We start from the raw sequence: 13,032 nt of genomic DNA, 5'->3' as shown, positions 1-13,032 counted from the left end.
CATGTTGTCCACCTCTATGTAACTCCCCACATGTTATCTGGGTGGTATTTACGCTGTGTGGGAACAGCAACTCTTTTCGTATGGCGGTCATCTTGGGAGTGTGGGAAAGGTTGGGAGGGGAAACACATAGCAGAGCTGACTTTAACGTGTGCGACACACACCCAGGTGTGTTATCAGTTTTGAGCAAACAGAAATAAGCTTTATGCTATGCTCAGTATGAAGGGTGCAAACTGTGACCCTCCCATTTACCTTTTGCTTCAGAAAGTATATGTGGTTGCAAAAGAGAATTACATGAGTACAAAGATAACCTTGAATTCACTCTAATTTATAAAAAGTCAAACCCTCTCAAGCTTTAGGACTTTATTCGTAATGAATTATTTGAGACACCCCTCACACTTGATCATGACAAACAGCAGCTTCATATTCCTGGGACGGAGCATTAGTCACAGGGGCATGCTGGCTAAGGTGAGGAGTTGGTGCTATATCTTAAAGCTGTTGGGAGCCACTGAAGTGTTTTAAGCATAGGAGAATGACATAATTGGATGTGTACCTGCTGCTCTGAGCTACACCGTTTTGTCTAAAGCATGAGGTGACATTCTACATTCTCAGCCATGACACAGCAGATGCCTCCTTTACACCCCACTGGATTCATTCATGTTGGTGTAATGAGATTTATATATTTCTCATACCTGCCATTTGATCAAAGTACCCAATCTCAGGGCATTTGTGTCTGCCTCCCTCTGAGCACATAAAGACTTTGTGGCTGCAACCAGGCTGTGAGATTCCTAAAGCACAGACTAATTGCTTTATTCATAGTCTGTCATCTGGTGGTAACCACACTGTTGACATATATTAGGAACTCAGGAAATGCTTGTTAAGTCAAAATGGACTATACCTGATTGGGCACCTACTATATGTTAGCTACTGTGCTGAGCTCTGGGTATATAGAAATGAGATACTGTCATTTTACTTTATTGATAAAAAGTCATGACTGTATATATCCATTCAGTTTTTCATTCACTAATCACTTTTGAACTGCTGTGAGTGTGGCACTCTGCTAAGATGCTGGAACTCAGTGTCAAACAACACATAGCCACTGCTCTCACAGATTCTGTAACCACTGGGGGAGACAGAGCAGTGTATGATGATCCTCACTGTGTGGGCACAGAGGAGGGACCTACACTTTATTAGAAAGAAGGACCATATAAAAACTAAGGGGAGATTTTTAGAGGATGTAACTTCTGAGCCAATTAGAAGAATGAATGTTAAGATGAATGGAGGATGCGAGTCCACTGTGTTGGGACACTAGTTTGTTAGGGCTTAGGGGGAAAGTCGAGGCCATAGGAGAACGGAAAGAAATCAACATTAAAAGTAAATATAAATGGAAGTTACTTATCCCTCCAAGGAAATATGCAGAGCCAAGCAAAGTTTCTTCTCTGCTGCCTTTGTGTTTTTTCAGCCATCTATGAGCAATCCTGCGAGGTGTATAGGCACCAAGGGAACACGGCTGGTTTCTTCTACATCGACTCGGACGGCAGCGGGCCACTGGCACCTTTGCAAGTGTACTGCAATATCACAGGTAAGGGGAAGGGTGCACCGCTCATGCTTCACCCAGCTACATGACGGTACCCAGCAAAGGGAAGTCCACTGGAAGGGGACACTTGTATAAATAGAAATTTAAAGAACCAACCTCTGAGGGGAAATGATACTTTAGTAAATAATAGAAATTAACAACTAGGTTATTTTCGTGAGAGAAGAAAACTTGTTAATGGTCTTGATAATGTTCCACCAAACCAAGAATTAATTACCAAACATTTTCTGTAGAGCTTGTCAGGGACATTTTCTCTCTTAAAACTCAAAAACAGAAAGAAAAGGAAAACAACAAACCAAACACAAACCAAAACTCAAAATCAATAAGAAGCTCTGAGTGAGGAAGTGGAAAGCTTGACTCACATCTGGCCCAAGAGCCGTGTGAATCCTGTATTCTCTCTGAGCTTCCGTTGTTCATCAGTGACATGGGAATAGTAATTCCTACCTCCTAGAGTTATGAAGATGAGACACAGTCATGTGTATTGGAGCAACTAGCCAGGCTAGTTATCCAATAGATGCCTAACAACAACACAAAAAAGCAGGCTATTTCCATTTTCCCTGGCAATCATAATATCTTGCCACTTCTTTCAGTGCAGAGGACATTGCGGAAGTCAATTCTGACAGGGGTTTAGAAACAGCATATGATCACTAATGCGTTCTGAAAAATTATCCCACAAAGCCAAAATTTGATAAAATAGTTATTTAAAAATACAGCAATATGAGTACTCCCTCCATTGTGATTGTCATTAATTGGCACATATACATTTTTGTTTGTTTCACACTCTGGCTTTCAGAGATGCCAGCAGCATCACTTAATAAAGCAGAAAAGTAGGGGTCTATTAAGGCTCATTGAGTCCTCAGGCTCCAGGCTTCTCTGCAACAAGATAACCACATTTATGGAGCTCTTTCTGTAGCCAGACTCTGTCCTGGGCATTGAGGATATGCAGAGAAATAAGACATATTCACTGTCTTCATGAGGCACTAAAATAGGGGAAAATACCCTGCAATATCACAGGTAGAAATGCAAGCAAACCTTTGCAAAAATAGTGATTAAGGACATTTAGCAATTTGCCCATCTGAATACAAAGGACCACACTTTTTCTTTAGAAAGTGATAGTTATATGAAATTGGATGCCATTTCATTGCATTTCCATAATACTTCATCTCTTCAAAATGCATGTATGCTAGCCGCTTCTCTACAGCTCTGTAAATATAATTAGAAATTGTGTCACTGTGTTCTTTTCATAGTTGCGGTAACCTATAGCATTCAAAAACCTGGTCAGGAACTAGGTTTCTCAGTGGATCTTGCTTATTTTTAGAATGTAATTAACATACAGATCTCTGAGGATCCTTGCTGAGAATGCAGAATTCCCAGCCTCAGAAACACTAATAGTAAATGCACGTGTACTGAGCTCTCCAGGTGATTCTTGTGCAAATGATCCGTGGTCTTGCTTTACCAAATAGGAAGTGATTTGGCTGCAGAATAAGGCAAAGGAGATCAATGTCTGCTGTGGAGTGATCAGGTGTTGTCACTCAGTTCCTACCAACTTTGGGAACTGAACTGAGAGCTTACAATATCATCTCATCATCCTCATAACAAAAATCTGAAGTAAATATTTCTATCTCTATCTTACATAGAAGGAAAGAGAACACGAGAATTTCATGGCTTGCTCTATGTAATAAATATTAGGACTAATAGTCAAGATTCAGGAAGCAAACAAAACCTCTGATGCAGTAATCATCTGTATCACTAAAACTAATTGGATACTTTATATTGCTTATGTTTTACTTTAAACAGTACTTTTATTTTTGTCATAAAAGAAATAAATATTAATTATAGAAGAGTTAAGGACAAAAGAAAAGTATCAAGAAAATTTTAAAATCACCTATAAACCACAATCCAGAGACTGCCATTGTTAGTTTACTATTAGAATTTCCTTTGGAATTTTTTCTATGAATGTATATGTGTTTTTTCTTTGAATATATATGTTTTTTAAGTATATATTTTAAAATCATAAATTTAATAGACAACCATAGACTTGTCCTTATGCCATCAAAATATATTTTGAAATTAAAATATATCCTTTAAATATAGCTTAAAATTTTTAAACACTCCAAAGTAATTTAAGTAGCATGACACAGAAGGAATGATTGCCTCAGAGTCTTGTTGACATGGAACTCTCTGCCTTTCTTTGGAAAGATTCATCTCAGGGTTTAAGTTTGCTATCTTGACCAGGATGGCTAAAGATGAAGGCTTATTTGTACTTAAAGGTTCCTGTCTTGCTGATGTGGTCCTGAAAAATCAGGACCTCTGAGTTGTGTCCCAGAGTTGATAGGCTTGATCACACATGACTGGATATTTCTTTTAAATAAGTTTCTTTGGTCACATGCAATTGTAAAAGATATAGGTTTTTGTTTTTTTCTAAAGTATCTGTAGAAATAAAAGCAAACCTCTCTGTAGGCTGAATTATATAATTCTGACATTTAACTATTTTTTGATACATAAATATAACAATAACCAAATGCATGTTTTTGCATTTGTAAATATTAAATGTTCTTAAATATGAGCAGCTTATGAAATGAGTAAAAGTATGACGGAGTGATCCAGGGAAGAGAGTGAGGGAGGAAGGAAGGAAGTGAGAGAGAGGGAGAGAGGCAATGAACAGAGAGAATGGAACAGGAACAGGGGCTTGGTGTGGGGAGAGGAAGACTTGTTCTGTGTTTACCTCAAGTTTTCTGAAAACACAAAGGTTACTTTTGTCTGCACTTTTCAGTAGCATTACTGGGGTATTTAAACAGAGAGAGTAAACCATCCTAGGAGGCTGGAAACTGGTGTTCTTTTCCTGTACCTTGGGCCAGTCAGCTGAGTGCTCTTGGCCTAGTCAAAAATCTCTAAAATAAGAATCTGGGGCAGGGGAACTCACATGCCTTCCTCATTTAGAATTCCCTGAGAGATCATGTGAGGTTCAACAGAAAAGGGAAGTTTCTCTTAAGAAGTCTTCAGATATCTGCAAATAGATGTCATGAGGGTGAAAAAGGAAGATTTTAGTTGTAGAAAACAGTAAATTTAAATCCCAACTGCATCTCTCTTTACAATGTACCCTGGGAAAACATTAGTGCTCCATTTATATAGGCCAGGTGGCACCTTACCCCTCCTGGGAGATTTAAGTCTGTTCAGCTCACCTTCCACAGGGTGCTCTTGGGAAGATGAGCTCCCCAAACGCTCCAGCAGCAACTGTCCCATTCATTGTAAGGTAACGCTATCTCCACATGGGGGAAGCAGGCCAATTTATGGGAGTGATCTAAGGGTAATTGGGTTTATTGATAAAGAGGACTGAATCTAGGCCTCTACAAATTTTGACAGGGTGCCATACCCAAGGCTGTGTTTTAAGTCACTTCACCATGGGACTAGTGGGTGGGAGAGAGGGAAAGCCCAGCGTTTAGATGGAGAATTGAGTGAAGTCATGGTTGAGGGAGATAAAAGAGTTTCTGCAGGAATACACATTTGGCCTACTTTGAACATCTCTATACATGATTTACAATTCAGTTCAGCTTAATATAAATTTGTACATTTCAGGCACTGTGTGAACTGCTAAGGATACAAAATTGTGTCTGCATTAGTTTCTAAGGGCTGCTATAACAAAATTCCACAAATTGAGTGGCTTAAAAATCATCCAAGAAGCCTATTATCTCACAATTCTGGAGGCTAGAAGTCCAAAATCAAGGTACCAGCAGGACTACAGTCTCTCTGAAACCTGTAGGGAAGAATCCTTCCTTGACTTTTCCTAGCTCCTGATGGTTTGCCTAATCCTTGGTCATTCCTAGGTTTATAGCACCAGCACTTTAATCTCTGCCCCCGCAAGAGATTCTCATCCTCCTCATAGTCACAAGTGACCTTCTCCTTTCATGTTTCTGTGCATCTGTTCCTTCTCTTCTTATAAGGACACCAGTCATATTGGATTAGGTCCCACTCTAATCGAGTATGACCTCATCTTAATTTGATTACATTTGTAAAAAACTTATTTTCAATCAAGGTCACATTCACAGGTACCAAGTGTTAGGACTTCAACGTATCTTTTTGGGGAACACAATTCAACCCATAACAGTATCATTTCAGTCTCCTTCACAGGCTAATCAAGGAGAAGACACAGCAATAATTAAAATATAATATAAGGACAATGACAATGATGGGGTATGTGTAGTGTGTGTTGGGAGCCCAGAGGAGAGACACCTAACTCAGCCTCTTGTGGCATGCAAAGACTGTTAGGCAGACAGGTTATGTCTCTAAGACCTAGACAGAGAGTAGGAGCTGGCCAGAAGAAGTGAAAGAAGGCATTGCCAGGAAGATGTCAGGAGCAAAATTCCAGGATCCCTCGAGCCTGCATATTTGTGGGAGCCACCAAACTCACCAAGATGAGTTGCTAGTTTATAACACTGAAAAACTCATGCAACTGAATGCATCGAAAAGAAAAGGATCGAATTGACTTGTGTAGAGGCAAGCAAAAACTATTGAAGGTCCATAATCTGAACTATAATTTCCCAGCAAGGAAATCTACTGTCTCAATTCCAGGGAAAAGAAGGAATGATTTGGTTGTAGTCCATTCTGGAGCATGCTAGACTGTTTAATAGTCCCTGAAGGAAAGATGAACAACTTTCTGAGCACCAGCAACAAGACACCCTTCCTATCTCATACATGGACTTTAGCACTGGTTTCCCATCTTGAGGACAGTGGATCTGTCAGACAGCTTGCTCAAATTTGGCACTGTTTACAAAAGTGTGAGCATACAAAAGGAAATTATGGGAAGGAGACCATAGTAACACAGATCTAGTAACAGAGGGGTTCTTCCCACCATCAGGCTCATAGACGGAGCAGGAGGGAGTGTTGCCAGTTGGGAAGGAGGGCAGTGTGGAGAAGCTGTGCCTTGAGAGAGCTGTGACCTCCTATGTAAGAACAGCCAGCGAGGAGCTGGTGGATGACCTCAATCTCTCCTTGCTCATTCCAGCCTACTTCCTATATCGCCATTGAGCAAACCCAGCTGGAATTCAGAAAGCAAGAGCACTTGTTGATGTAGTGCTGTTAGTCAGCATTCCTGGGCACAGAGAAGGCTGCAGAAAGGTGGAAAATGCATCTGGTGGGGAAAATGGAAAATATGCATGTTAACCTGTTTAAAGAGCTGTTCTAAGAAGTATGGAGGAAATATGATCAGAATTCATCAAGGGTCAAGGATAGTGGTGAGGTAGGGGCTGTGTGTGAAAGTACAAACCATGAAAATATATGGAGCAGGGACTGTTCAACAGATTCCAACATGAAGCAGCAAGAACCTCCCCTTGCAGGTTGAAAGGGAGCAAGGTGAGGATGGATGCAAGAAACCCTTACTTACTTACTGAATAAGAGACTTCGAGAGCTAGCCAACTCTAGAAGTTAAAAAATCACTCTATTGATGAATACCTGAGGAACAAGTAGACAGCTAAGAGAAACTGTGACATACTAAAATGTAATGTTTTGTTAAAAGGGACATCTGGGCACCACTACCTGGTGGTGAAAATCTCCTGGCCTGGATGTCGACAATTTCAGCCGATGTTGTGAAGTTTGTGATCATCCTTGGCTATGTCAATCTAATTGGGCAAGTAGGAAGGGATGCCTTTAAGACAACAGAAATCCTGTGGGGATTCAGAATTGTGCTGCTGGATGAAGATGCACATAAGTTGGCTTGTAGGAAGGGTTAGATGCCTTTAGGAAGTGAAGGAGTTCTGGTCACTGGAATCAATACAGAGGAAAACAGGAGTGGAGAAAGAGCAGGGCACAGTAAATTGTTGAAATTAGTGAACACCTGAGGTCATTGTGCAGGAAGCTTGGGTTGACGAGACAGGAGAACAGAGCTTTTCAGTTGTTTCCTGCTTTCCTTGGTGCAGTGGTCAATTTTATATTTCAATTTGGCTGAGCCATGGCACCCAGATATTTGGTCAAAGATTATCATTAATGCTTCTATGAGGATGTTTTTCAGATGAGATTAACGTTGATATCAGTGGACTTTGAGTAAACCAGATTACCCTCCAAAATATGTGTGTGCCTCGTCCAATTAGTTCAAAGCCTTAATAGAACAAAGACTGGCCTCCCTTAAGCAAGAAGAAATTCTGCTAGCAGATGGCCTTCCAACTGGAACTGCAGCTCTTTTCTGTGTCTCCAGCCTACAGTCCTACCCTGTAGATTTTGGATTTACCAAGCCTCCATAATCATGTGAGCAGGTTCCTTAAAATAAATAATCCTCTCTCCCCCCAACCCCTACTCTCTCTCTCTCTGTATGTATATGTATGTATATTTTACATCCTCACATCTGGACAGCCCTGCATAATGAACTTGGGGTAGTTGCATTTTGAATACCTCTACTCTGTGCTTGCCTCTCATTTTCTGTGTGTATCCACCATGACACTAATCACAGTGCATTGTAACTGTCAATGTTTACTTGTGTGTTCCCGCAGGACTAGGAGTTTCTTAATGGAAAATGAGGGACAGCGTGTGATGAATCTCCAGATCTACTTTTACATGTACTTTAGTGAGTCTACTATAAATGGAGCACTGAGAAATCACAGCCAAAGTGAAGATTCATTTCTATCTTTCTCCTTTTTTCATCCCTTTTTTTTTTCCATTTCCCATAGTAATTTATCTTAGACTAAGGAGCTGTCCCATTAAGTCAGTAACAGTTTGGAACTGTGGCTACTGCCTCAATGTCCAATGTTAACTGGGCTTGAGCCATTCCTACCATTCGCAACCTCTTCTACAAATCCAGGAGTGAGAAGTGTCCATCTGTTCCTCATTGCCTCCAAGACCTTTTATTGCTATCCAGCCTCCCTGAATCCCTTCTTTTCTTCAAAGCTAGGAATTACTAGTAGGAGTAGCACATGTTTTGGAGTCACATTGGAGTTCAATTCTAGTGATGACACATTCTAGCTGCGTGACCTTTGACAAGTCATTTAGCATTTCTGGGTCTTGGTTTTCTTATCAATTCAATGGTGATGATAGAAATAGCTGCCTTTCAAGATCAATGTGGATATTAGAATATATACACAAAGTTTCTAGTCCCAAAAGCAGATGGTCCTGAAATCAAGTAACCAAATATCACTGTGTAATTATTAACCCTGCCCTCTTTCACTCTCACAGCTTGCCCAACGTACACGGCATCTGTATGGTTATCCTAACCATAAAAGGTAGCTATCTCTCCTTGCCAACAATAGTCTTTCCTCCCTCTGCAGGTACCAGAAGATTTCTGGGGCTCTAGGAGCCTGGAGGGAGCATTTCTGAGGAGAAACTTCCAATATCAATAAAGTAGAATTAGGAGAGTGAAGCACTTTGACAAGATTTTCCTTAGAATTTGACATTTAAACTCATTCTACTCAGTTTACATTTTGCCATTTTTAATGTTAACAGGACATCTCGTCAACATTTAAAAGATGTTTCCCAGACACACACTGTTTTTCCTCTGTGCAGTACAACTGCGTATTGATTTGCAAAAGTGTTTGTCTAGAACCGCTAACAAAAACACATTTATTTCCTATCTTGATGGATACAATGCCAATTTCATGCATCTAGACCTGTTCAGCAATCATAAGGGCATTGCAAGGAGTTTTCAAGTAATGTTTAGTCAAATCTCTGAAGCAAAACTTGTTTTCCATTCTCAAACAGCTTATAATCCATTTGCAAAAGACCTTACAAGTCTATATCTTATGCTCTCATTGTTATGATGCTCTGTTTCTCACTCCTTTGGCAGGAAGCTCTGCTTTCATTAAAACTCATCAAAGCTTGCATAATGGAATAGGTGGAGAAGCTGCAAATGAAGTTTCTCTAATATTCCCGCACATAATTGTGCAGTGTAATTGCAGGTAATAGATTATCATCCAAACTATTGACAGATAGAAAGAAATGTATCCATTCAGTTAGGGTTAACAGTTGCCAGCCTTGCTTCCCAACGTTGGAGCAATGTCAGTGAGTTTATAGTTTCTGTACGGGCTGCACAAGGGTCTGTCAGAGTAGAGGACACAAGAGTTACCCATGACATAAGATGGAGACAACTTATGGCACATTTATTTCTCCCTGAGCTTCCTAGTATGTTGTTAACTTTTGACAGCTTTTTTTTTTTACACCAACGAGAAATAGAATTCAGCTGTTGGTGTCATGTGCACCTGTAATAAATAAAGTTCTGTCCTCCTACCTCCCATTGGCGTCTCCCTGCTGATTTCTACCCCAAGCACTCCCAACACACACACACACACACCCCAGAAAGGAAGAACTACCTCCATTGCCCCACCAAAGTCTTATACAAGAACAAGCTAGGCTCAAGTTCTCAAGTTTGTTTTCATCATAATTTGGATAGCAATCATGGCAGAAGTACTTTCACCAAAAAATTGTCACTTTATTACAGACTGCATAAAATTGCGCTGAATATCTATGGGGCACTGGGTTAGTTCAAGATGCATCCTTGTGAAGTAGCCAGAGTAATTCTTGTCTTATAAGTGTGGTAATGAGGCTAGTAAGTTATACAGGCAGGATTCCAATTATAGCCATCAGACTTAAGGCTTCTGCTCTCTCCAGTAGGCAGTGCTTCTTATCAAATAATCCTAAGGCAGGAGAGACAACCACTCCTCTGTTGCTTTGAACCCACATGCATTAGTCGTCTGCTTTGGCCAGGCACCGATGAGGCACTGAGAATGTAGAGATATGGTCCCTCAAGTCCACAGAGTTTATTTCATGTCTTTGTGGTAAAAAACAGGCATGTCTTCAACCTTCCTCACTCTGATTCATAATTCAAACCACGGCCAGGGTGATCTTTTATAAACACAGATCTGCCTGTGCCTCCACACCTTCTCCTTCTACCTTTGCAAATCCCAAGCTCCTATTCATGGCTTATAATTTTTGAAGGACATGGTTGTGAGGATATATGAGTTCATATGTATTAATTAAACAATTAAACATCTTAGAACAATGCCTGGTGCTTATTACATCCTCTGAATTATTATAATTAGTATCTATTATAATTATTCTCTGTGGTACCACAAGCAAAGCTCTTGACCTCTGTTTCTCTGTTTCTCTCTCTGTAAATGGAAGGTGATGATAACAGCCTTTTTTCTTTTTTCTTTTTTTTTTCTTGAGGAAGATTCGCCCTGAGCTAACTTCTGTGCCAGTCTTCCTCTATTTTGTATGTGGGTCACCACCACAGCATGCCCACTGACGTGTGGCATAAGTCCATGCCCAGGAACTGAACCGAACCCAGGCTTCCAAAGCAGAGTGTGCCAAACTTAACCACTAGGCCATGAGGCTGGCCCTCAGATAACAGCGTTTTATGATTCGTTTGTCGTCAATTAAATGAGTTAACATTTAAAGAGTGTCAGAGAGTGACTGACACAGAGCAAGTGGTGAAGGGAACTTAGATCTTTCTCTTCTTTTCCCCTCCCTTGGAAACATGTCCACTGTCTTTATGGGCAGTCGGCTCAGCTCATCCCATGTAGGAGCCCACAAGCTGTGTCCCCTGGTAGCACAAGCATCATTTCCCAGTTGTAACTCACTCATGGGTGACATATGTGCTGTGGCTCACTAGCGGTTTAATCAGTTGGAATAATACTTGTATTGTTGCTTCTGTTCCAGAGAGGCAATTTGCTTTCTGTAAATGAAGTGTTTTCCAGAGAACTCTTCTGGGCTAAAGAAGAATGATAATTCAACAGCTTAGAGGAGGAAAGCTCTTTTTAGGTGTCTCACTCTCTGTTTAATATCTTATGCTGTCAGCCAAGCCATGGTGACCACATAGGGCTTCCTGAAGGCTGGTCTCTTAGGCATATCTGGGGAGCGGATCTGCTTGTGTCAGAGGCCTGAGCTCTCAAGTGGTCTCTCTGGGCCAGCGGCAGACGGAATAATCTCCTGCTAAATTGGGCCATTAAATAAAACTACTAAGTCATAAAGCTGTAGCATTACCCTGAAATTAAAGCATTGCCACCTTTGAATTGCCAAGAATTTTAACAAGCACTTAGAGAAATTCCTTTCACACATGGGTTTAGCACAGCCAGTATACTCCAACCACACAGATGAGAGCAGAAGTCTGAGGACAAATATAGGGAGGGTGATGGCACTGCGATTTTCACACAATCATTTGCTTATTCATTCATTCACTCCCCCTTTACTAACTCACTCATGATTTATTGAATTTCATAATCACTAATGATTTCTTGAATTTGTTTATTAATCTCTCACTTTCTCATTTTTTCTCATTTCTTTACTTCTGCATTTATTTTTTCAAATGTTTAGTTAATTATGTGTTATTTATTCATTCATTGTCAGTCAGTCACTAAGTTATTCAGTTGGTCATTCAGAAATGAAGACATTGGAGTAAAATTTTGAGTAGTGTCTGAGCTAGGCCCCAAGGTTACAAAATGAATGTCTATCCTTGTCTTCGAGGAACTCATAGTTCAGAGAGGGAGACAGTCATTGTAAATAGATATGATACATATGGTGTGGAAAACAAAATAGAATCCAATAGATGGTACAGAAATATTACAAAGGAGACAGTGCTTGAATCACGGGATACAAAGAGACAGGACTGGTGGTCACAGAAGATGTCCTTGAAGAGCTGCCTTCTGAGCTGAGTTTTGTAGTAGAAATAGCTAAAATTTAATTGAGTATCTACTAGTATGAGGTGCCATGCCAGACCCTTGGCATTCATGATATCATTCAGTTTTCCTAGCAATCATGTGAAGAAGGTATCCTTCTTTCCATTGTACAGAGGAGGGCACTGAAATCTTGAGAGGTTGAGTAACTTGTCCAAGGTCTCACAAGTTGACATATGTTGGCCAGAAGTTGGAGCTGGGTCTGTGATTCCCATGCCTGGGTTCCTAGGCTGGATGATACAGAGGCTCTGAGGCAAAGAAAGACATCTGTGTCCCAACAGATACTTCCTCTGGCCTGTGCTGCCCCCTTCCATCTGCCAGTGCCATAGTGGAAAGCTCCTCAAGGAAGTGACCCTGAAGGAAAGAAGTTTCTATTATACCCTCCCTGATCGTTATTCACCTCCCTGATTATCACTTTCCTCATCTGTAAAATGAGAAGAATCATACCCACTTTTCAAGGTTTTTCTGAATGTTAGATGAGAATTATACAAAGCAAAAGTTCTTAAATTTTATTTCTCCAAAGAATGACCTGGGATGAATGTTTAAAATGCCATTTTCTAGGCTATTCCCAGCAATGTTTATTCAGTAGGTTTTAGGACAGTAATCAGACAGTAGCGTTTTTAGCAATCACCTGAAGATACCAGACTTTGGGAAATATCTATGTAAGGTGGTTAGCACAGTGCTTAGCACTTAATGTCTCCTTCCTTATTCATCTCCCCACTTCTAAGAGGGACCTGATCAGTGACTAAAAGAGTTGCTCTTCTTAAGACCTGAATACAGGGCTTATCCTGA

At 40.5% G+C, this 13,032-nt stretch overlaps 1 protein-coding gene across 2 annotated transcripts in view; it reads left to right on the top strand.

The window, feature by feature from the left end:
• The window catches only part of CNTNAP5 (contactin associated protein family member 5), a 769,999-nt gene that overhangs the window by 487,731 nt on the left and 269,236 nt on the right, over positions 1-13,032 (top strand). For both annotated transcript variants that reach the window (XM_070581024.1, XM_070581025.1), the window contains exon 12: positions 1,460-1,579. In XM_070581024.1, coding sequence (XP_070437125.1) covers positions 1,460-1,579 — 120 coding nt within the window. The remainder of the gene's footprint in view (positions 1-1,459; positions 1,580-13,032) is intronic.

Source organism: Equus przewalskii, chromosome 17 (assembly GCF_037783145.1).
Source record: "Equus przewalskii isolate Varuska chromosome 17, EquPr2, whole genome shotgun sequence".
Taxonomy (NCBI): Eukaryota; Metazoa; Chordata; class Mammalia; order Perissodactyla; family Equidae; genus Equus; species Equus przewalskii.
The sequence above is the reverse complement of the archived record's forward strand: the minus strand, read 5'-3'. Positions and strand labels throughout refer to the sequence as shown.